This window comes from Alosa sapidissima, chromosome 14 (genome assembly GCF_018492685.1).
Source record: "Alosa sapidissima isolate fAloSap1 chromosome 14, fAloSap1.pri, whole genome shotgun sequence".
Lineage (NCBI taxonomy): Eukaryota > Metazoa > Chordata > Actinopteri > Clupeiformes > Clupeidae > Alosa > Alosa sapidissima.
In genome coordinates, this window is record NC_055970.1 from 4,326,193 (window position 1) to 4,347,610 (window position 21,418).

The 21,418-nt window shown below is 45.9% G+C and overlaps 1 protein-coding gene across 1 annotated transcript in view; it reads left to right on the forward strand.

The window, feature by feature from the left end:
* The window catches only part of ankrd11 (ankyrin repeat domain 11), a 27,124-nt gene extending 6,027 nt beyond the window's left edge, over positions 1-21,097 (forward strand). The window contains 9 exon segments of the mRNA XM_042062538.1: positions 5,030-5,203; positions 6,562-6,762; positions 7,060-7,202; positions 7,347-7,494; positions 7,671-14,782; positions 14,913-15,011; positions 15,426-15,569; positions 15,690-15,782; positions 16,133-21,097. Of these exon segments, the coding sequence (XP_041918472.1) occupies positions 5,030-5,203; positions 6,562-6,762; positions 7,060-7,202; positions 7,347-7,494; positions 7,671-14,782; positions 14,913-15,011; positions 15,426-15,569; positions 15,690-15,782; positions 16,133-16,318 (8,300 nt within the window). The 3' untranslated portion in view covers positions 16,319-21,097.
* The last annotated feature ends 321 nt before the right edge of the window (positions 21,098-21,418 follow it).

Consider the following 21,418-nt stretch of genomic DNA (forward strand, 5'->3'; position numbering starts at 1 on the left):
CTCTGTCTGTTGCCTCTCTTCAGACGGATGGGCTCCATGTTTGGGCCTTTTTTAGACTGCAGTGTGAGGTAAGATGAGCCCAGCAGACACGCTAAAATTCAAATTATTCGCCTCTCAAACCAGCGGATGTTTTTCTTACAGTGCTCTATGCGTCGACAGGAAACTTGTGATGTATGCAATGTTATGATTTATCCGTCGCTATCTAATGTTACTTAATGTATGTATAAGGCTTTTTGAACTCTGCCGATAAAGAGGCTAGTTAAGGTAACCTTTGGGTTGATGATGATGTTTATGTGGTAGAGGAGGCCTCTCTTGTTTCTTATCTCTCTGCTGTTCGCTTTTTCTTTCAATCGGCCTCCCTCATGCGTTTCATCTCTTCTCCTCCGAGCCGTGCACAGGCTGCCATGACACCACATCCTGTGGGCTCTTCCTGTCCCTGAACCTTCATTTCCTGTTTGCCTGTTCTCCCTGGGCATTGCTCTGTTACACACTCTTTCTCTCTCTCTCTCTCTCTCTCACTCACTCACTCACTCACTCACTCACTCACTCACTCACACACACACACACACACACACACACACACACACACACACACACACACACACACACACACACACACACACACACACACACACACACACACACACACACACACACACACACACACTGCCCTTCATTGTGTCCTCTGCTCATTTTCACTTACACACAGATGTTATCAAGGGACAGAGCTGTCCCTGTCCGTCATCCACGCTGCCATTCTCCTTGAGACCTTGAGAGAGGCCTCAGAAGGAGGCCGTGTGTGTGCCCCTGTCCCCCTTTCTGTGTGGGTGTGTGTGTGCCCCTGTCCCCCTGTGTGTGTGTGTGTGTCCCTGTGTGTGTGTGTGTGTGTGTGCCCGCCCCTGTCCCCCTGTCTGTGTGTGTTTGTGTGTGTGTATGTGCCCCTGTCCCCCTGTCTGTGTGTGTGTGTGTATGTGTGCCCCTGTCCCCCTGTCTGTGTGTTTGTGTGCCCCTGTCCCCCTGTCTGTGTCTGTGTGTGCGTGCCCCTGTCCCCCTGTCTGTGTGTGTGTGTGCCCCTGTCTGTGTGCGTGTGTGTGCGTGTGTGTGCGTGTGTGTGTGTGTGTGTGTGTGTATGTGTCGGCCCAAGAACAAAGGCAGGCTAGAAACGGATCTCCATGCTGACCATGGGAAGCCCCCCCCCCTCTCTCCTTTTGCGGGCCCCCACCCAAGAGCTTGACCCAGATTCAGCCTTTCCTTCAGCCAAGGAGGCCCACACCACACTTACAAACAAGCACACATTCATCACACACATGTACTCAAACACACACACACACACACACACACACACACTATTCACTGAGCAACTCCTACTCACCAGGCACAATAACACACACAAACACTCACCCTCAGTAACAGAGAATGCCCACTGAGCACCGCTAGACAATGCAAAAGACACGCACGCACAGTAAACAAGCGACGCGACACACACACACACACACACACACAGGCCCGCATTGACCCGCAGCAGCGCATATGCTTGTTATGTTGGTATGGTGCACAAAGCACATGTAGCCTCTCTCCCTCTTACACCACGTTGGTCAATAAAGCTTCCCCCCGAGCCTCTGCCAATGTCCGTGTGAGCATTGGATGTATGTTTGTCTGAGTTTGTGTGTGTGTGTGTGTGTGTGTGTGTGTGTGTGTGTGTGTGTGTGTGTGCGCGCAGGCCCTTATGGGCATCTCCACTGTTGTTTGTCTCTGGCTCTGTGATTATCGGAGTGAGCTCACACCCCTTCGTTGGTGGAGAGTACAGGAACCACCTCGACGATGGTCACCTTGTCAGGCTCCCCCTGCACGTTTGGTGTTGGTGGTGGTGTTGCTGCTGCTGCTGCTGCTGATATTCACCTTCCTCGCCGACGGTTTCCCTGTTGATGCGCTGAGAGCCGGCCTCGCCACTCAGCCAGCTGGTCCGGTCAGAGTGGTTTGCCTCGGAAAAGACGTGCAGGGGAGGAGGGACAAAACAAGTCTAGTCACCTTTCATCATGGGAAACTGTTATGGTGGTTGAGCTCTTACTTCTGTTGTCAGTGCACTCACTCACACAGTCAGCATGTTGTCAGCCAACCCAACGTACTCGTATGACTGGGGCTAACACCACTGTCAGTAAATGAGCCTCTTAGTGTGTGTGTGTGTGTGTGTGTAAATATGCGTGTAAATATGTGGCAGTTGGAAGCACAGAGGTCCACGGAGGCCTTTTTAGCCACACAAAATCTTGTCCAGGGCACCCTTGTTAGTCAGAATTTGGCCTCTTGGAGCCAAATTAGTTCATAAAGTATCATTATGCAGCACAATAATGACCAGAATCTTCTACTGTTGTGTGTGGTGATTGTAGGGCAACCAGGACTGGCTTGCAAGTCTGGATCTTAACTACCCCATGAACACAGGACTGGTTTGCGAGTCTGGATCCTAACTACCCCCATGAACACCGTCTCAAAGGGCCTGTTGCCCATTTCTTTTCCTTGAGGTGTTTATGCAACTCTTGTGTTATTTAGTATGGACTGGAATTTAATGTTGGAGCTCAAAGCTCTGATGTCCTTATTTTCCATAATTAATTAGAGACCCTGGTGTGTCTGCAGGCTTTTGGTTTATGTGAAGCTGTTGTGCCCTGGCATTTCCAATGCCCAGTGTCTTAATTGCATCTCTTGTAATCCACATGGAATGCCACGCAGCCATTGCCCTGCTGTTCTGTGGGTTTTGGCCTTGTTCTTTGGATGTAATTTACAGATTGGACACAAACATGTGCATAGGCACGCACACATGAACATAATTTGCATGAGCTTGTTGAAGTGTTTTATTTAGCCTATATGTAGCCTAGTTTTTTTAAAACCCTTACATCTGCCATATTCACTGTCTATGCAGGCCATAGCTGTGTTTATCTCACAGAAATTAGCTTAATGTAGCAGCCACAAAGATATGTTTTAGTTGGTTCATAAGAGCTTCATGGTTATTTAAGATTTAAGGTTTATTCAGTCCTCCTCACAAGCTCTGAGCACTGATGTATCAGTATATAAGAGAAAAAGGTAGTATTCCTTCGCCAAGAGTCCTTTCCCCAACCCAAAAGCCAAACCTGTGATGACCAACTGACCAACCTTGTTTTCGTGAAACATGGGCCATCATCAGTCCCAGCTGTCGTTAAAGTGTTAGAGGTCCGGGATATGCCAATCTTAACACAGGATGGAACAGTCCTCCCCTTCCAGCTGTTCTCTATTTGAGCACCACGTTCTACACCATAACCATGTGTTCAGTAGCATTGTTGAGTAGGCTTGGCTGTGTTCAGTGTACATGTACGTCTGTGATGAAGTTGCTGGGTGGCTTATACAATACTATGCCCAGCAGGTCCATTCTTCCTAAACCATGCTGTGCAAGGAACCGAGGCCTCATTAGCTTCAGTAGAGTGGATGTTTGTGGCGTTGCGAAAAGGTTTCTGGATGGTACCGATTAGATCGGTAGGCCCCAAAGCTGCCCCCCACTCATTACTGAACTCAGTGCTGTTCTCACTCTCTCTTTTTTTCCTATAAGGGACTGGAAAAGCTAGCTTTGCGATTTTTAGCCCTCTCAACTTCCACCGGCTGAAAACATGTCAAGATGACTGCTCCTGCGGTTTACACTCTTACGGTCTGAATCAAAAGAATGTGCCTATATGGACCCTGTGTGTGTGTGTGTGTGTGTGTGTGGGGGTGGAGGGTGGGCTGGGGAGGGACACATCAAGTGAAAGTATTTACAGATGTTAGTTCATCAGCTCAAACGGTAGAAAAAAGGATCCCTGGAAAGCAAATAGGCCACCGGAAGCCAAATTTTGACATGTTTCCTCTTACCATAAATTAAGCTTGTGACCTTGAGCAAATTGCTATGTTGAGAGAGTAACGGCCTAGTTGGGCTACTAAGAGCTTCCCCATGATTAGACAGCATGCAGCTTACACCGTGTCTGTGTCTGTCTGTCTGTCTGTATCGGTGCTGATATATTCATGAATTTTGAACATATTCATGTTTATGAAAAAATATTATCACCCAGTGGTGTCAGTTGTGGATTGTTTGCGGCTCAGTGAGCTCTATTTTGGTCTGGCATTCATTTTTGTAATTGTCTCCTGCACCCCTCCCTCACCCCACGGTGCTTTATGGCGGTGTGTGTGTGTGGACAAGTGGGGGTGGGGTGGATATGCTAACGCACTGACGCTGAAAATACTTGATGGGCGTGCCTGCAAAGAACAGCTGCTTTTGTCCTGAGCCTCACCAGTGTGGTGACCTTGCCTCTGCCACGTTGAAATGGAACACCAGCCATTTTGTAATCGCTGTCCCAATGCCAAGTCACACCCTCAGAGCAATGCACACACACACACACACACACACACACACACACACACACACACACACACACCCACACAGACAGGCAGGCAAGTCAGCTCAGAGCGACACAGTGTGTGCCTCCCTCCCCTGTGGAGACTGCTGGGTAATGGCACACTGTGTGTTCTCTGCCCCCCCGCACGGGGCACGGGGCACGGGCACAGGGACCCCTGAGTGTGGATGCTGATGTGGCGAGGGAGAGAGAGGGGGGGGAATTCACCTGGGAGATCTGGGTTTCACTTGACCTTCAAAAATGTCTAGAGACTGCGAAAGGCACCACTCAGTCACGCAAGCACATACACAAACGACACACACACACACACACACACACGTACACACGCAAACACACAGAAGCACAAAGGCTTCACTCTTGAAAGGAAAGAAGCAAGTGAAAAAGGTCACATACCTCTGACATTTAGTTAGTAGGTGAGATCCTGGAGCTAGGGAACCCCTTGATGAATTTTAACTGGAAGTAAACGAATGTTAAGTAAATGGGCAGTGATCCATGCTTACACTGAGTAGCTGTGTGTGTGTGTGTGTGTGTGTGTGCGCGTGCGTGTCTGTCTGTCTGTGTGTGTATGTGTGTGTTCTTAAAATGCACAGTGGTCTCATGGCTCCTCTCTGTCCCTCCCACAGAAAAGCAAGGTCCGGAGCGGAAGCGTGTTAAAAAGGAGCCCACCAACACCAGGAAGCCCAGCCTACCCTTTGGGATGGGCAAGCCGGGGATCCGGGCTGGGTACCCCCTCTCCGAGCGACAGCAGGTGGCCCTGCTCATGCAGATGACTGCCGAGGAGTCAGTCAACAGTCCAGGTGCGTGTTTGTCATGGGCACCACGTCCCACGAGGGGCACAGGGAGGGCTTGGTGGACATGCGCGCACGCACACAGACACACACACACACACACAGACACACACGTGCACACACACACACACACACACACACACACACACAGATACCCAGACACGCGCACACACAAACACACACAGATACCCAGAGCGTGGAAGGAGAAGTAGAGTTGTCTGGGTGTCTGCCACTCTCTCTTGGTCAGCCCCTACATACACACACACACACACACACCAAGGTTCTCATTAAACTCTGACCATACTGCTTAATAATAATGCAATTTTACAAAATAACAATTCTCATATCATTGAGATACAGCCTTTACCTTTAATCGCTTGTTGTTTTTGTTGTCTTGCCAGCATGGGTACAATGGCCTGTCGCTGTTGTTATGTTTGTTTGTTGCTGCACAAAAAATCTCCATCTTGAGTTTCTTAGTTGGTTCCCTCTGTTTCACAATCTCATGTTGGGGCCATTAGGGAAATGAAAGTTTGCAAGCACTTGTCCAGAGTTGCATTAGTCTGAAAGCGTCTAATGGTACAATCCGAGCGTTTGGCCAAAACCACAGAATATCCGGAGCTTAGGCCCTGTGTTTATTTCTTATCTTAAGAATGCATTCTTCTATTAGATTACTCTGATTTAGCATTTCCTGCTCCAGTGCTGATACCTCAGCATGTTGTAAGACCAAACCAGAGCAGGATCTGATTTGTAAAAGGGACTAAACACTTGTTCTGCCACGGCTATGATTTACAGGGTTAAATCTGAACTGTTTAGTGGGAAAAGCTGAATGCATTGGAATGGAAAATAGCATCTGCCCAGTCAGGTTTGTAGTAGCCAACTGAAACTGGGAATGTGAGAGGGGGTTGGGGTGGGGACGCCTTTGTTTACACCCAGAGCACAAAGCATAGATTACGTTGAGTTTCGTGTAGCATTTGGGGCAATGACCTACAAACTCAATATTATAAATGTGATTAAGGATTAGGTTTAATCTATAAAATGGGATGAAACTAGCATGGCCACTGGGAGTGTGGAGACCATTTCCTCTTGTTTATGACTTGGTCAATACTGCCCCCATCTGGTGTACAAGGAGACATTCAATACTACATATGTTTATTAATGTGTAGCTTGTTGCAGATGATTGCACATGCATGTGCTGTTGCCATACCTTGATCCCGGTTAAAGATTTGTTTTTATCTTATTTTATTTAAGCAGGCAAGTCATTGCGCTTCTTATTTGCAATGGTGACCAAACAAGCAACCAAAACGGTGTTGGTGGGGGGTAAAAAAAAAAAAACATGTTTTGAATGTCTTGTCTCATGTCATCTTCAGACACCACACCAAAGCACCAGTCGCAGTCCAGCGGGGGCCAGAAGGGAACGCCAAACTCTGCCTCAAAAACCAAAGACAAAGTAAACAAGAGGAACGAGCGGGGCGAGACGCGGCTGCACCGGGCCGCCATTCGTGGGGAGGCACGCCGCATCAAGGAGCTCATTAAAGAGGGAGCTGACGTGAATGTAAAAGACTTTGCAGGTGAGCAGAGATTCCACCTCATTAGGGCTGTTAGTCACATACACACTTATAATCCTTCTGCTGGGTATGACTCCCTAATAAAGATCCAAGTTCAAGCTTGTTTTTGGTTTTGGTTTGACTGTACTATATTTGGTTTAAGCGAAGCTGCATTTTGTGGTGCTCTGCAGAATGTTAAGCAGTATTTAAAAGAGAGACCGTTGTTCTTTGTTTAAAACAACACAGTACCAAAGTAAGGTGTAGATCATTGTTATATGTGCTTTTGTACTTGCTAATGTCATGTCACGTGATGTTTTGCAGGCTGGACTGCATTGCATGAAGCATGCAACAGGGGCTACTATGAAGTGGCCAAACAGCTGCTGGCAGCCGGTGCAGAGGTCAACACCAAGGGTGGGGACGACGACACCCCTCTGCATGATGCATCCAACAATGGGCACTTCAAGGTAAGGATAGCCTCATTTGGCTGTTGATAAGATATGTGTTATGATGGCAGGGATAGAGCTCTGAAAGTTGCTCTGCTTTGTTATTGAGTTTCTTGACCATTTAACTTATTTTAGTTGTTGACCTTTCTCTGACACTTTTTACAGGTGGTGAAGTTGCTGTTGCGATATGGAGGTGACCCTTGTCAAAGCAACAGAAAAGGTGAAACGCCGTTGAAGGTGGCAAACTCCCCAACCATGCTCAATCTGTTGCTGGGAAAAGGCACTTACACCTCCAGCGAAGAGAGCTCTTCTGGTGTGTACCACAATTCCAGCTTCTATTATACATTACTGATAATTATATTATGTCTGTGATGTAGCACTGATAATTGCGATAGCTTGAATTCCAGAACAGTTTGATATGAAATATTACAGTTTTGTTGTCTTTAAAATTATGCACTGGAGGTTAATGGAAAATCTTTATCTGTGCAGAATCCTCGGAGGAAGAGGACGCTCCTTCGTTTGCCCCATCCAGCTCTGTTGACGGCAATAACACAGACTCAGAGTTTGAGAAGGGCCTGAAGTTGAAAGGGAAGAGCCTTGATCCTCCCAAGTCAACCACCACCACACCCATCAAGGATGAATACGAGTTTGATGAGGATGATGAGGTGGAACGCGTCCCGCCTGTCGACGACAAGCACCTACTCAAGAAGGACTTCCGCAAGGACCCTGTCACCAAGCCCAACAGCTTCATCTCAATACCCAAGATGGAGGTCAAAACCTATTCCAAAACCAACTCGCTAACACCAAAGAAGCCTGCGCGTCGCATCATGTCGGACAGCAACAGCTCAGACGAGGACGACCGCACTTTGTGTTTCACCCCCACACCGACGCAGCGGCAGTCAACGCCGGCCACCAATGCCAAAAGCCGGGACTCCGCTGCTCTCAGCTCCAAGCAACAGCAGAAGGAAAAGAGTAAAGTCAAAAAGAAGAGAAAGAAGGAGACCAAGAGCAACGCCAGCAAGGAGGTGCGGTTTGGCAAGTTCTGTACCTCAGATTCAGAGATCGGAGATTTGGAGAGTGAGGACGACAAGGGCTCATTGCAGAGCTCAAACTGTTTAAAGGACTCTAATGCCCTGAGCCTTAAAGAGTCGTCCGTTTTTAGCTCGCTCTCTGCCTCCTCCTCTTCGTCCTCACACGGGAGTTTAAGTTCGCAGAAGCTGACACAGTCTCTGGCTGAGCAGCATCCGAAGCAGTGGCGGACTGATGGCTGGAAGACGGTGTCCTCTCCACCATGGTCTGATGTCAGCTCACTCTCAGATTCAGTCAGAGAGAGGCTTTCCAGCGAGTCAGATTACTCCTCCGCAGACTCGAGTGTGGAGTCTGTGAAACAGGTGAAAAAGAAAGTCCCGGACAGTAAAAAGAAAAACAATGCACATGCCAGTGCGATAGACAAGAAGAGCTCGGACTTTTATAAGACCTCCAACACAGATGGAGCGGTCTCAAAAACAGACAAAGATGGCAAAGTGTTGAAGAAGCATAAAGTGAAACACAAACATAAAAACAAGGAGAAGGAGAAAGCCCCCAGTCTTGTGCTGAATCAAGACATGAACGAAAAGTTTGTCAAGAGTTATTCCTTTGACTATGATGATTCTCGGCAAAAGTCACTCATTGTTGAGTCAGAGGCTACGTCTGAAAGTAAGGTGAAGCTTTCTAAACATGATAAAGATCACTTTAAGAAAGAGGATAGGTTGCCTAAGGGTAAATCTGAAGACAAAGAATGGACTGGAAAGGAGGTACAAAGGGGCAATAAAGAAGAGAAATCTAAGAAGACAAAAGAGTCCACCAAGGAGAAAGCCAGCAAAGAGGAGCGGGACAAAGCGATAAAATCTGAGAAGGACAGGGGCATCAAGGATAAAGAAAAGCCCAAGGACGACAAGCAGAAAGCTCACAAAGATGACAAAAAGAAAAAGTCCAAGGACAAGTCCTGTAAACCTGACAAAAAGATTGAACTTAAAGAGGAGAAACATTTTAAATCAGAGAAGGAGAAAAGCTCCAAGGAGGAGAAGGAGAAGTCAAAGAAAGACAAGGTGCTGAAGGAGGAGCCGATCTACGATGAGTATGACATCAAAAATAATTTTTTAGAGGACACAAAACTCAGCGCCTCAGACGATCCCCATGACCGATGGCAGTCGGACCTTTCCTCAGATTCACTTTATGGGGATGGAGAAGACAGCTGGGACACTCCAGTCAAGGAATACAAAGAGTATAAGTCAAACAACGCTGTCAAACTGACTGTGGAGACGGTAAAAGAAGAGAGCCGAGACCGAAAGAAGGAGAACAAAGTTAAGGACAAAAAGTCAGATTACGGGGACAAACGCTCAGAGAAAGACACCACGACCAAGAAAAAAGATAAAGACTCTTCTGAAAAAGTCAGTGAAAAGAAAAAGGACTGGACAGATAAACAGAAACTAAACTCCAGCTACTCAGAAAAAGAGAAGAAGCGGAAGGAGTCCACAGAGGTCGTCAAAGACAGGAAGGAAAAGGATTCAGTCGATGGCAGCAGAGACAGAAAAGACTCCTACGAATTTTCTAAAGAGAGAAAAGACTCTAAAGCTAAAGTGGAATCTTTGAGAGATGAGTATGGCGGAGAATCCTTCTTCAAAGACAAATCTGAGAGTGAAACCACTGGCAAATCTGAACTCAGGGAGAGAAACCACTCTGGCAAGGAGAAGAAAGGGGATGGAGTGGAGAAGAAAGAAAAATCTAAAGGAGATAAACACAAGGACAAGCCAAAAGACAGAAGCCAAGACCAGGAGAAGGAGAAGGCCGATAGAAGCTCCATGGAAAAAGTCCTCAAGGAGAAAGACACTGACAGAAGCTCTAAGGAGAAGAAGGAAGGAGCAAAAGACAAACACAAAGACTCCCATAATAAAGACAAAGACCGCAAAGTGTCATCTGATCAGAGCAAAGACAAGAAGGAAAAGACTGTGCTGGAAAAACATAATGACCGGGACAAGGAGTTCCTGGAGCTAAAAAAGGAAGAACGTAAACCTGAGAAGAAAGAGAAGACGTGGTACAAAATCGAAGACATCTTCACAGATGAGAGCGAAGATGAGGAGGATAACTATAATGGCGGCGTGGCAAAATTAAGTGACTCTCTTGGTCTGTCAGATTCCCACCGAAAAGACTCAACACCTGATGTGGATGAGTTAGACCTCTTCCAGTCAGAGAAACATAGGAAATATTCTGCAGAAGTGAAGCAGCACTCCACAGACAAACAGAAAGACAAGGAGCATAAAGAAAAGAAGAAAGATAAGACCTCATTTGATCCCGGAAAAGAAAGGAAAGGCTCTTTGGAAAAACACAATAAGGATAAAAAGGACAAGGAGTCAGCAGACACAAAACACAAAGATCGCAAAGACAGAATATCGGTGGACTCAAATCAGGACAAGAAAAATAAGCAAAAACTTGTGGACAAGAGAGAAGTCAGCGAAGAGAAGGGCAAGAGCAAATACAAAGACAAGCAAGACCACCTGAAAGACAGAAAAGCATCCAAGGGGAGTGGTGAAAATGAGAAATCATTGCTGGAAAAGCTTGAGGAGGAGGCCATGAATGATTACAAGGATGACTCCAATGACAAGAACAGCGAGATCTCATCTGACAGTTTCACAGATAGAGGCCACGAGCCCGTGCCGAGCAGTTTGTATGACTCTTCCACCATTAGCTCTCTTGACATCACAGAGGAAAGAAGAGACTCCCTGTCCATTACCAATCCTCAGGACAAATTCAGGGAAAAAGAGAGGCATCGACACTCATCCTCCTCTTCATCCAAGAAGAGTCATGAAAAGGAGAAGGACAAAATCAAGAAGGAAAAAGGAGAGAAGAGAGACAAGCCTGAGGAAATCAGAGAAGTCTATGGTCGCAGGGAAAGCTTACCTTATGAGAAAGAACCTATGCCACTCGAAGCTGATCCTTATACCTTCCCGTATGGGGCGAAGACAGAGGGAGAGGATGATTTTGATAAAACTCTGGAATTTGAAAAGGAGATGTCCAAAAAGGCTGACAAGGACAAGGCAAGCAGTATCATCAGCATTGACAAAATGAAAGACAAAAAGAAAAAGGAGAAACATAAAGAGAAGGTGAAGGAGGAAAAGCATAAATACTCTGATGCGTTTGGATCATTTAGGCACTCCAAGGAAGATTTGAAATCTGGAGTAAAGGAGAGTCCTCAAGTGACTAATGTAAAGGAAAAGTCTAAAGAAGACAGTCCAAAATACGATCCCAAAAGTAAAGAACGACACAGGGACATCTTGGACAAAGACAACAGAGTGGACTTTAGCAAGACAAAGGTCAAAGAAGAGAATGACAAACTCACTCCCACATCCAAAGACTCTACTCGAAAAGACAGCCGTCCGCGTGAGAAACTGCTCGTGGATGGAGATCTTAGGCTGACGAGCTTTGGTAAAATGCTCAGTTTAAAAGATCAAGAGGTGGAAGAACGGCATAAGAAACACAAAGAGCGGATGAAACAGATGGAAAAGTTGAGACATAGGTCAGGTGATCCTAAACTCAAGGACAGAAGCAAGCCAAGTGAAGAGCTGAAGAAGAATCGTAATGACCTGTCCTCTAAAAAATCAAGCTCTCTGGAATCTGCGTTGAAAGAGAAGAAACTCAAAGATGTTGGTCTTCCGGCTCAAATGATGTCACCTGATAGAAAGTCCCAGCCATTGGACAGTCAAAATTCAAAGGACTGGCTAGCTGGCCATCAGATGAACGAAAACCTTCCTGCCTCCCCCAGGCCTGATCAGAATAGACCAACAGGAGTTCCCACTCCCACGTCAGTGATCTCTTGCCCCAGTTATGAGGAAGTCATGCAGACTCCACGCACACCATCTTGCAGTACAGAGGATTACCCTGAAATTGTGTTTGAAGACCCCTCAGTGAATGCCTGTTCACCATCATTCTTTGACAGATATTCTAATCCATCTCACAACTACCAAGAGACCACTTGCCTCACACCAGCTAAAAATCTCCAGCTTCCTCTGGTCAGTCGGTCTGCGTCCTGTGATGTTAGAAGACCTCTGGAAGAGGAGTTCAAGGCAGAGGCTGACAAATTCCCTCGTTCGCAGAGTGCCTCTGGAGCTTCCGAATATGAGTCCTCTGCCTCCTATCCTCCTGAAGACAGACTTGTCTGTCCATCTCCTCCTTACTTCTCCCCTCCCATCGAAATGCTTTCACCGAGGCCCGACTCTTCCCAACACCTGCCAGATGGATCTACATCAAATGCGGTTACTGACAGTGAGCACCCCACAGACAACATTTATAGCAACTTCCTGCCAAAGCCTTCAACTCCAGTCCACAGACCCGATCCCCAAGAGCCATGCCTGGACATTGCTGCTCCACCAACCCCTGCCCCTGCCGCTCTGCCTCCCATGGACATCGATGATCTCTCAGAGCCTCCCCATAGTGAGCCCAGACTGTTGCCATCAGACCCCGTCAGTGGGAGCGATTACTTGCCCGCTGTCACTGAAGATCCAGAGGTTGAGGAGGAGGAGGAGGAGGAGGAAGAGGAGGAGGAGGAGGAAGAGGAGGAGGAGGAGGAAGACAACGAGGAGGAGGATGTGGATGATGATGATGTGGAAGATGTTGCAGAGGCTGAGCATTCTGCAGAGAAAGCCATTGAGTCCAGAGAGGACAGACCATTCTCTCCAGAAATTGAGAGTACTCTGAAAAAGAGCTGGCCCGAGTCTCCAGACAGGAGGGATGTAGAGATACTCACTTTGACACCCACACATCAGCCTGTCAGCATCACAGAGAACCCCTGTGACCAAGCCTTGAGCTGGAATCCAGTGGTAGGCTTGAAGTCACCCCAGTCATCTTATGCCGAGGTAGAAGCAGCAGTTTCAAAGATTAGCAGCCCATTCCACCACTCGGATGCTGATCTACCGCACATCCCTGTCCATCCATCAGTGACACCACCATATTCTGCTTATCCAACTGCAACTTACTGCTTAGCACACGTTGCCGAGCCTGAGTATGAAGCTCCTAAAGAGGAAGTGCATGACCTTCCATCACCCAAAACACCTTTACCAGAGCCTATGGAGCCTGAGACAAACTATATGGCATCATCCTCTACGACACATATTGAGTCTTTCTTCCCAGATTGCAAACCCAGCATGGAAGAGGATCAGCTTCACCCAGAGCCTCCGTGTGTGACGCATGAGAGTAGACAGAACTCTCTCGGCTACCCTACTGAGGATACTATGGCCCCTGCCGTTAGCCGCGAGCCTGTGGTGCCTTGGGCCGACCCATTCTCTGCTACAGTGGATGAGCTAGATGACTTAGGACCATTCTCTCTCCCAGATCTTCCATTCCAAGAGAAAGGTATGGCAGAGCCAGGAATAACGGACCCTGTGCCAGTGGAACATCCCCATTCCGGAAATCTGATGAAGTCAGAGAGAGCCATGGAAACCAGAGAGGAAGAGCCTGAACTTATAGAAGTGGACTTGCCTCTGCTGCCTAAAGCACCATGTTCCCCAGTTTTGGCACCACCAGAAGCTCCTCAGGATTCTGTGTTTACACCACATGAGAGCGAATACAGACCTGAGATAGAACCTGAGCCTGAGCGCATGCAGGAAGATGACCTGAAAGAGGCAGCCCATGAAGAACCTGCCACTTTGACTGAGTCTGTCAGTGATGGGGCAATGCTGTTTCCTGCAGCACTCACCGAAAATGACCAGGATTATGGACAAAAAGAAGCATCCACTGAAATGTCCCTCTCTGCCACAGTGTCTACTCTGGAGTTGAAACCTGAGCAGAGAAGTGTCACGCCGACTTTGATTGTAAGCGCATCTAGTAGTCCTCACCACTCGACTTTGGTCACAGCTGCTGTTACCACCTCTTGTACAGTACAGGTGACCGAGGTTGCTGACTCTTCCTCTAAACTGACTGTGTCGGTGACTGCAACATCTGAGGTGTCTAAGAAGGTGGAGATTGCCCCGAGAATGACCCGCACCCGGGCCCAGATGCTTGCCATCCAGAACAAGCAGCAGAACACGACAGTCAGCCCTGTTAGCGTGACTGCGTCGTCTGCCACCTCATCGGTCACCACCACAGCCACGCTCACTACCCAGACCACAGCCTCCTCCTTGCCCGCAGAGAAAGAGAAGGATCCCATCAGCAACTCAACCCCACCGAGCGCCACCCCAGCCGCTCCTCCTGGCACCAAAACCAAGGGGCGGCCAGTGGAGGACGAGGACTCCCAGGTGCAGCACCCACGCAAGAGGAAGTTCCCGAAATCAGGCCAGCAGCCTGTGCAGGTCCAGCTGGTGAACACGGCCATGCAGCAGACGCGAGAGATGATCCAGCAGACGTTGGCGGTCATCGTGAACGCCATCAAGCTGGATGACATCGAGCCCTACCACAGCGACCGCTCCAACCCGTACTTCGAGTACCTGCAGATCCGCAAGAAGATCGAGGAGAAGCGAAAGATCCTGTGCTACATCACACCCCAGGCCCCTCAGTGCTATGCCGAGTACGTGACTTACACCGGCTCCTACCTGCTGGATGGCAAGCCTCTGAGCAAACTTCACATCCCTGTGGTGAGCACTTCATCTTTTTTCCTCTTTTTTTCTTCTTCGTCTGTGTGTTCATTTTCTCCTCAGGAGCAAAGTTTTTGGTGGCTGATGAATGACAAGACCTCACTGTGTTGTTTTTTTTTCTTCCCCTCAGATCGCTCCGCCCCCATCTCTGACAGAGCCCCTCAAGGATCTCTTTAGGCAGCAGGAGGCTGTGAGAGGGAAGCTGAGACTGCAGCACAGCATTGAGCGGGTAAGCGCTTTCTTTCTTTCTCTCTCTCTCTCTATCTCTCTCTCTCGCTCTCAACCCCAACCCCCCTCCCTAACTTCTGAAGTCAGTCTGTTAGAGCGTGGGCTTTGATCGCAAGAGCGCAAAACCTTTGATGAATGATCAAAGTTGCCCCATAATAGAAAAGCAATGTAACTGCAATATGCATTCCCACTGCCTGGTAAGCATATCACAGTGCAATCAACACCACCATTTCATCTCTCATCTAATGTGCCTCCACTGAATCTTGTTAGACCTTGATCATTTTTTTCCCTCTCTGTTTTTAATAAGACTTTCCTCTTTTTTTCATTACAACCGCTCCAAAGTTTGCTGAAGGAGATTCAGAAGTACAGATGACTTGTATTCCCCTCGAACTCATAACTCACTTGTACCTTTCAGGAGAAGCTGATTGTCTCCTGTGAACAGGAAGTCCTGAGAGTTCACTGCAGAGCAGCCAGAACGATAGCCAATCAGGCTGTTCCGTTCAGTGCTTGCACCATGCTGCTGGACTCTGAGGTGTACAACATGCCATCTGAAAGCCAGGTAAGCTGAGAACCTGGAGCTCTACTTCATGTACATTTCCACTTGTCTTTGGTCTCTGGCAGTTGTTTGACCGCTGTGGTCGTGTTTCTGTTTTGTACATTTTGTTTTCTGTCTCCCCAGGGGGATGAAAACAAGTCGGTGAGAGATCGCTTCAACGCTCGCCAGTTCATTTCCTGGATTCAAGATGTAGACGACAAGTATGATCGCATGAAGGTAAGCACCAGTGGATCAGATACTCTATATATGGTATCCTCTCATTCGTCAGGAATAATCTGACGCAAGAAAAAATAGTCAAGTAGCATAGTCCATAGGAGGCATTTCCTCCTGTATGATGTTTAGATGTAGAATGCTCCAGCTTCTCAAAAATCTCAACATGCTCCAATATCTCAAACAACATCTATTCCTCTTGTGTTTCTACCGCTGCACTAATTACCTTCTGATTGTCAAGCAGTACAAGTCTAAACAGAAGTGTCTGTCTGCTCCATTGAATTCTCCCTGTGGAGGTGCAATGCTGACTCTGTGCTCCTCTCTCTCCCCCCCCCCCCCCCCCCCCCCACCCACAGACGTGTCTGCTGATGCGCCAACAGCACGAGGCCGCCGCTCTCAATGCCGTGCAGCGGATGGAGTGGCAACTCAAGGTGCAGGAGCTGGACCCTGCCGGGCACAAGTCCCTGTGCGTCAACGAGGTCCCTTCCTTCTACGTGCCAATGGTGGACGTCAACGACGACTTTGTGCTGCTGCCGGCATGACACGAAAACCAATTCATCCCCACATTGTGTGCGGCCTCTCTCAATCTTTACCCTTTCGTAGAGACACCAGGCAGAACATATGGTAAGGGCTAGCTGGTTTTGAAAAGGAGGATACTTTTCTTTTGAGGAAAAAAAAGCAAAACGTATATATATTATATAGTTAAAGATGAAAAAGAACTTCCTATTGATTTCTTTTCCACTGTACAAGTGGGGAGCATCTTTTTAACCGGGGGAAAAAAAACACACGACTTGCACTTTCATCCTTCAAGTTTTTATGCTTTTTTTTTTGGTTTGGGATGTAAGGAAGCAACACAGCTTTGCTCTGAAGCTTACCCACCTCAGCCCCCCCTCTGATGACGTGAGGAGCAACACTGGGGAGAAAGAGGGACAAACAAAGTATTTTTCTTCAATTTTATTTTTAAATACTTTAAAAAAACAAAAACTGTTCAACGAGAGAGGATTGCACCCCCCACCCACCCAGTTGGCACAGCGGTGGACAAGGAACTTCAGGGCTAGCCAGAAAAGGCTAATGGGGAGCAAAACGGATGCAGAAGTAGAAGGTGCAGAGAGCAGTTTCTGTCAAGCTATTAAAAAAAAAAACAGAAAAAACACACATACAAACTCCGAGGCATGCCCGTGGCACCTTGAAACTCTCTTTGTCCTTTCTTTTCCTGGAGAGGACGAGCCTTTGCGGACATGTACGACCTCACATGACGTGACGGCACTCCCTGCTCTTCGTGCTCTTCAGCCTGGGCTGTCTCGGAGCAGAGGCTGCAGCAGAGGCCTGCGCCAGGGGGTGAGTCGAGAGGGGCAGCAGCACGCGGGCCAGGTGGCCGGGGTTGCGGGTCCCTATGCATCAGGGACTGCGGCGGGGGACGAAAGACTGACTACAGCAGGAGGGTACGGCCAGCCAGCATGACACCCAAAGAGCTCCCTGCTGCTGCACCTCCTCCCCTCGTCTACCCCGACCAACAAGAGGAGCCCAGAGTGTAGGCCTGCACGTGAGGGGGGTGGACCTCAGCCTCTGGCAGCCTGCGCAAGACCCAGCCCCCATAATGCCTGCGCCAGCGCATAACCTGCAAATGACTGCATAAGGAGAAAAAACAACAACAAAATAAAAATAAAAAAACGAGGACAACACGTTATACAAAAGAATGTTTTAAAATCAAGAGGCAAAGACTTCTAAAAGATGGTGTTTTAGTGGAGAATATTCTTTTTTTTGTCTATTTCTTTACTTGGGCATTTCATTGTTTCTCTTTCTGAGGACGTGACTTGAAACACTACAGAGCCAACATTAGTTTAATGGAAAAAAAATAAGAAAAACTGAAAAAAAAAATTGTATTCCGTAAATGATGTACAGTTTTTATATTCGTTAACCAATGTATTCTCGCTGCCTTCTAGATAATTTATTTTGCCACACATTACTGCACAGTTGTAAATAAATTATGTACTGTAACATCACTCAGTTAAGTGTAAAAAAAATAAATGAATAAAAATTATCTTTGTATGTACAGTTCACTTTTGGGCAGCACTCCCCCCACCCCAGCATCCCCTCCCATGGGCCAAAAGGTGTACACATTGTCAGTATGTAGGAGACTATTCAGTGCATGGCCCCAAACGGCGTAGCCCTGGCCTGGCTGAAATGTGCCCTTGGTTGACATCAGAAGTCATTGAGCTAACTCCCCTCCACTCTTTCCAATGGAAAACTCCTAGTTGTAAAGGGCCACTACCATAGTCTTCAGATGTAGCAGTGTGGTTACTGAATTATTGAGAAAAAATAGAGGTATTTTATTCATTGCTTTATTATACAACTATTCTATCTTTGGAGAAAAAAAAATAAAACCGAGAAAATGCCTTTTTACAGTCAACATTTTGAGTTTTCTCATAACGCTGCACAAGTGAACTAAATAGGAACATCAGGCAATATCATAACCTAAACTCATTCAGGTTCAGATTCAAATATTGCCATCTGATCCATTCAGTACACAGAGAAATATTATACTTTCATTTCAGCGGCAGCGTTCTTATCACTTCTTGCTTTTTTTTAGTCATCTTTAGTCATTCATCTTCTGGTCTAGACTTGGCAAGAGTCTGTGAAAACCTCAATAGCTTTAACTTGCAGCCTAATAGCAAAATAAGTCCCCTGACTATTTCTCTGGAGCATAAGTTTAACTGTATGAATGACCAGACCTTGTTCAAAGATTCTAGTTGGGATCTAGCAGAGTTACATACTCTTTGATGTGAGTGGATTTTTAACAGATTATTCTCATAAGCAACATTACACGTATGGGTTCTTCTTTTCCTAAAGGATTCATTCGAGCTTCTGTTTGATTGTAGAATAGCAAATTTATCAGTGTTTGTTTTAGTTACAGAAATAAAGTCTCGGTTATTGCCCAAGCGGAAAGAAGTACAGGTTTTTGCCTCTCTGTAAGAACACCTTAGAAGCAAAGAGAGGCTCAGTGTATCATTCAGAGATTTTAAAAAAAAAAAGTCATGATATTTTTTGCTCAGTTGAACATTTTTGTAAAAACAAGCCTTTCGTTTTTGTGTCCTCAAAGAGCTGTCGTTGCATCTTAAACTATCCAACAATATACACGCAGGCAAATCTCCCCCACCTCCCCGTGTTAAATCCACCTAAGTGGTGGGTTTTTGACAGAGTACTACACGCGGTCATCATGTGTGCGTGTTTGGGTTTTCACTTGTTTTGTGCCCCTTTCTCAGATATTCCCTAATGCTGTGCGCTGTTGTCCTTGATGTGATTGTGCAGCCTGCTCTAGATTTCTATGCCTTGCCAAGGGCTAGGAGACTTGTTATGGTATCCAAGAATCATCATAATGTCCCTCTGTTCAAAGCAGGGGGTCACACAGCCGTCTGGCAGACTAAAAAGGGACAGAGGTACAGGGAGATGGTTAAGAGGTAGTCGTGCGTTGATTTTAATGGACCTTTTAGTTCAAACAGCTAGATTTAGCTTTTTCTCTGCGGTCCTTTTTTTGCATTCCTCACGGGTCCTGCTTTTTAGTTGTTGTTTTTTTTTTTTTTTCATCTTTTCTTGTTAGCTGCCTGTCATGTAGCGTGAGTCTTTGTGTTGTTTGTTTTGGCCACCATCCTGATTTTTTTTTTTTTTTTCTGTTGACGTTGTGAAGTTCTGACACTTTTGTTTATGTATGTGATTTTTGTCTGTTTGTTGCAGGTGTTTGCTATTTCTGCAATGTTTGACTAAAGCCTTTTGGTCTTTTTGTACAAATCAGTGCAAAGGAGAATACAGAAGTCTTCACTCACACCAAAACCAATTGCATATTCTAAATCTAAAGCATTTTAATGAATTTTTAATTAGATTTTTTTTTCTTATTGGTTTCACAATTGGTGTTTGGTTGCAAGAAAAATCCTTGTGTTTTTCAAATGGTACATTCAATGTTTGCTGTTGTCTTGTGGATCAGATTGTTTTCCCTTCATACAACATGCATTACAGTGGCTTGTCATTCATTGGTATTAGGATGCCAATGTCTTCAGTTTGTAATGCCCCATGCGCTCTCACTGTTGTTTACAAGGTGACTTTTGTGTTTCAGTTTTGTGTTCCTGCTCAGTTGTTCAAAGACTGTTTCATTTTGGTCATCCCTGCCCTTTCCCTATCTTCCCGCCAAAACAAAGGCTTGAAATTATGATCATGGCACCATTCCATATCATTATTGCATAGGCACGTTTAAAATGATTCATTCAAATGAATCTGTGACTTCTCTTGGTTTAATGTCAGGGCTCTTCTCCTACAGTTAGATGCACTCACTTCCCAGCTCACTTTTAATAAATATGTTAGTCGATCTTCTCATGTTAAGGAGATATGTACACAGTATATTTCCGCGTTGTTTTGATTGAGCTGCTGCTTATTCAACACATTCACAAATGCACATACACCAATAAGGCTAACAGTGAAGCACTTACAGTACGTAGGACCAAGCCAATGTCCCAGGACCTAGCTAGCCACTGACCTCGCAATCCACAACACGTTACCTCTAATTACACATAGACGACTCAGTTTGCTCATTTATTTTCTTCATTTTTAATAATACATGATTATATTTAACAGAAGTCACAATTTCAAGCCTTTTTTCCTCTTCATTTAAAATGAACCGTAGCTGTTTCTTTTTAAAAACGGACAATGACTAATACAAAAGCATGGAGAACTACTCTATAAAATGGTGAGAAGTAACCTATTTATTATCTTTCTTACACCTGTGGTATGTTTGAGTGGAAGGTCTCCGCTGTGTAAATTTCCCTCTTGTAATGCGTGAAACGAGACTGTTTTTTTGTTTTTCCCAATTTTTGTACATAGCTGTAAATATTCTCCCAGGACGTTTTGCACCCTCCTCTTTGTACTTGTCAAAACTTGCGTAGAATGTGGGGTTCCAGCAGCAACGCAACCAGAGCGCTCATGGTGGGTGATGTAACAATGTAACTTCTTCTTTTTTTTGTTTTTTTTGTACAATGTTAGTTCAATTGTGTACATATTGTTGGTGCAGCTACGGGAGGGGGGGATGTTGTTGATGCTATCGTCAGTGCTGTCAAAACGATCCAGTACATTCACCTCTAGCTGTGTTGATTTCCTGCAATTCAAAAAGCGAGAAACTTAAAAATAAAAATAAAAAATGGAGAAAAAAAATAATGGATAAGAAAAAAGAGAAAAAAAAAACTAAATTGTTATTTTCTACAGTTGCATGTACAGAGAGCGCGAGAACTGCTGTTGTTCCTAAGAGATTATGTTCGTAAATAAATTTTTGAAATATGCTTTTTGACTCTTATTTATCTGTTTACATCATTCATTCTGTAATAATACTGACAAACACACAAACAATGGAATACACAATGAAAAGCATACTCATCACTTCTGAGCCAAATCACTCAAGTGGTCTTAATATAGGCTAGAAATATTTAAACATTCAATCCTAAGATTATTAGAGCCTAAATTTATATGTTCTAACATTTTTTTTTTTTTTGCTAATTATTGCACTTTCCTTGTGCTGCATTGTTTTAACTCAATAATACATTATTTAACTACACCTGACCCGACCTGTTGTGTCTACTAGCACCTATAACTGTATTCAGAAC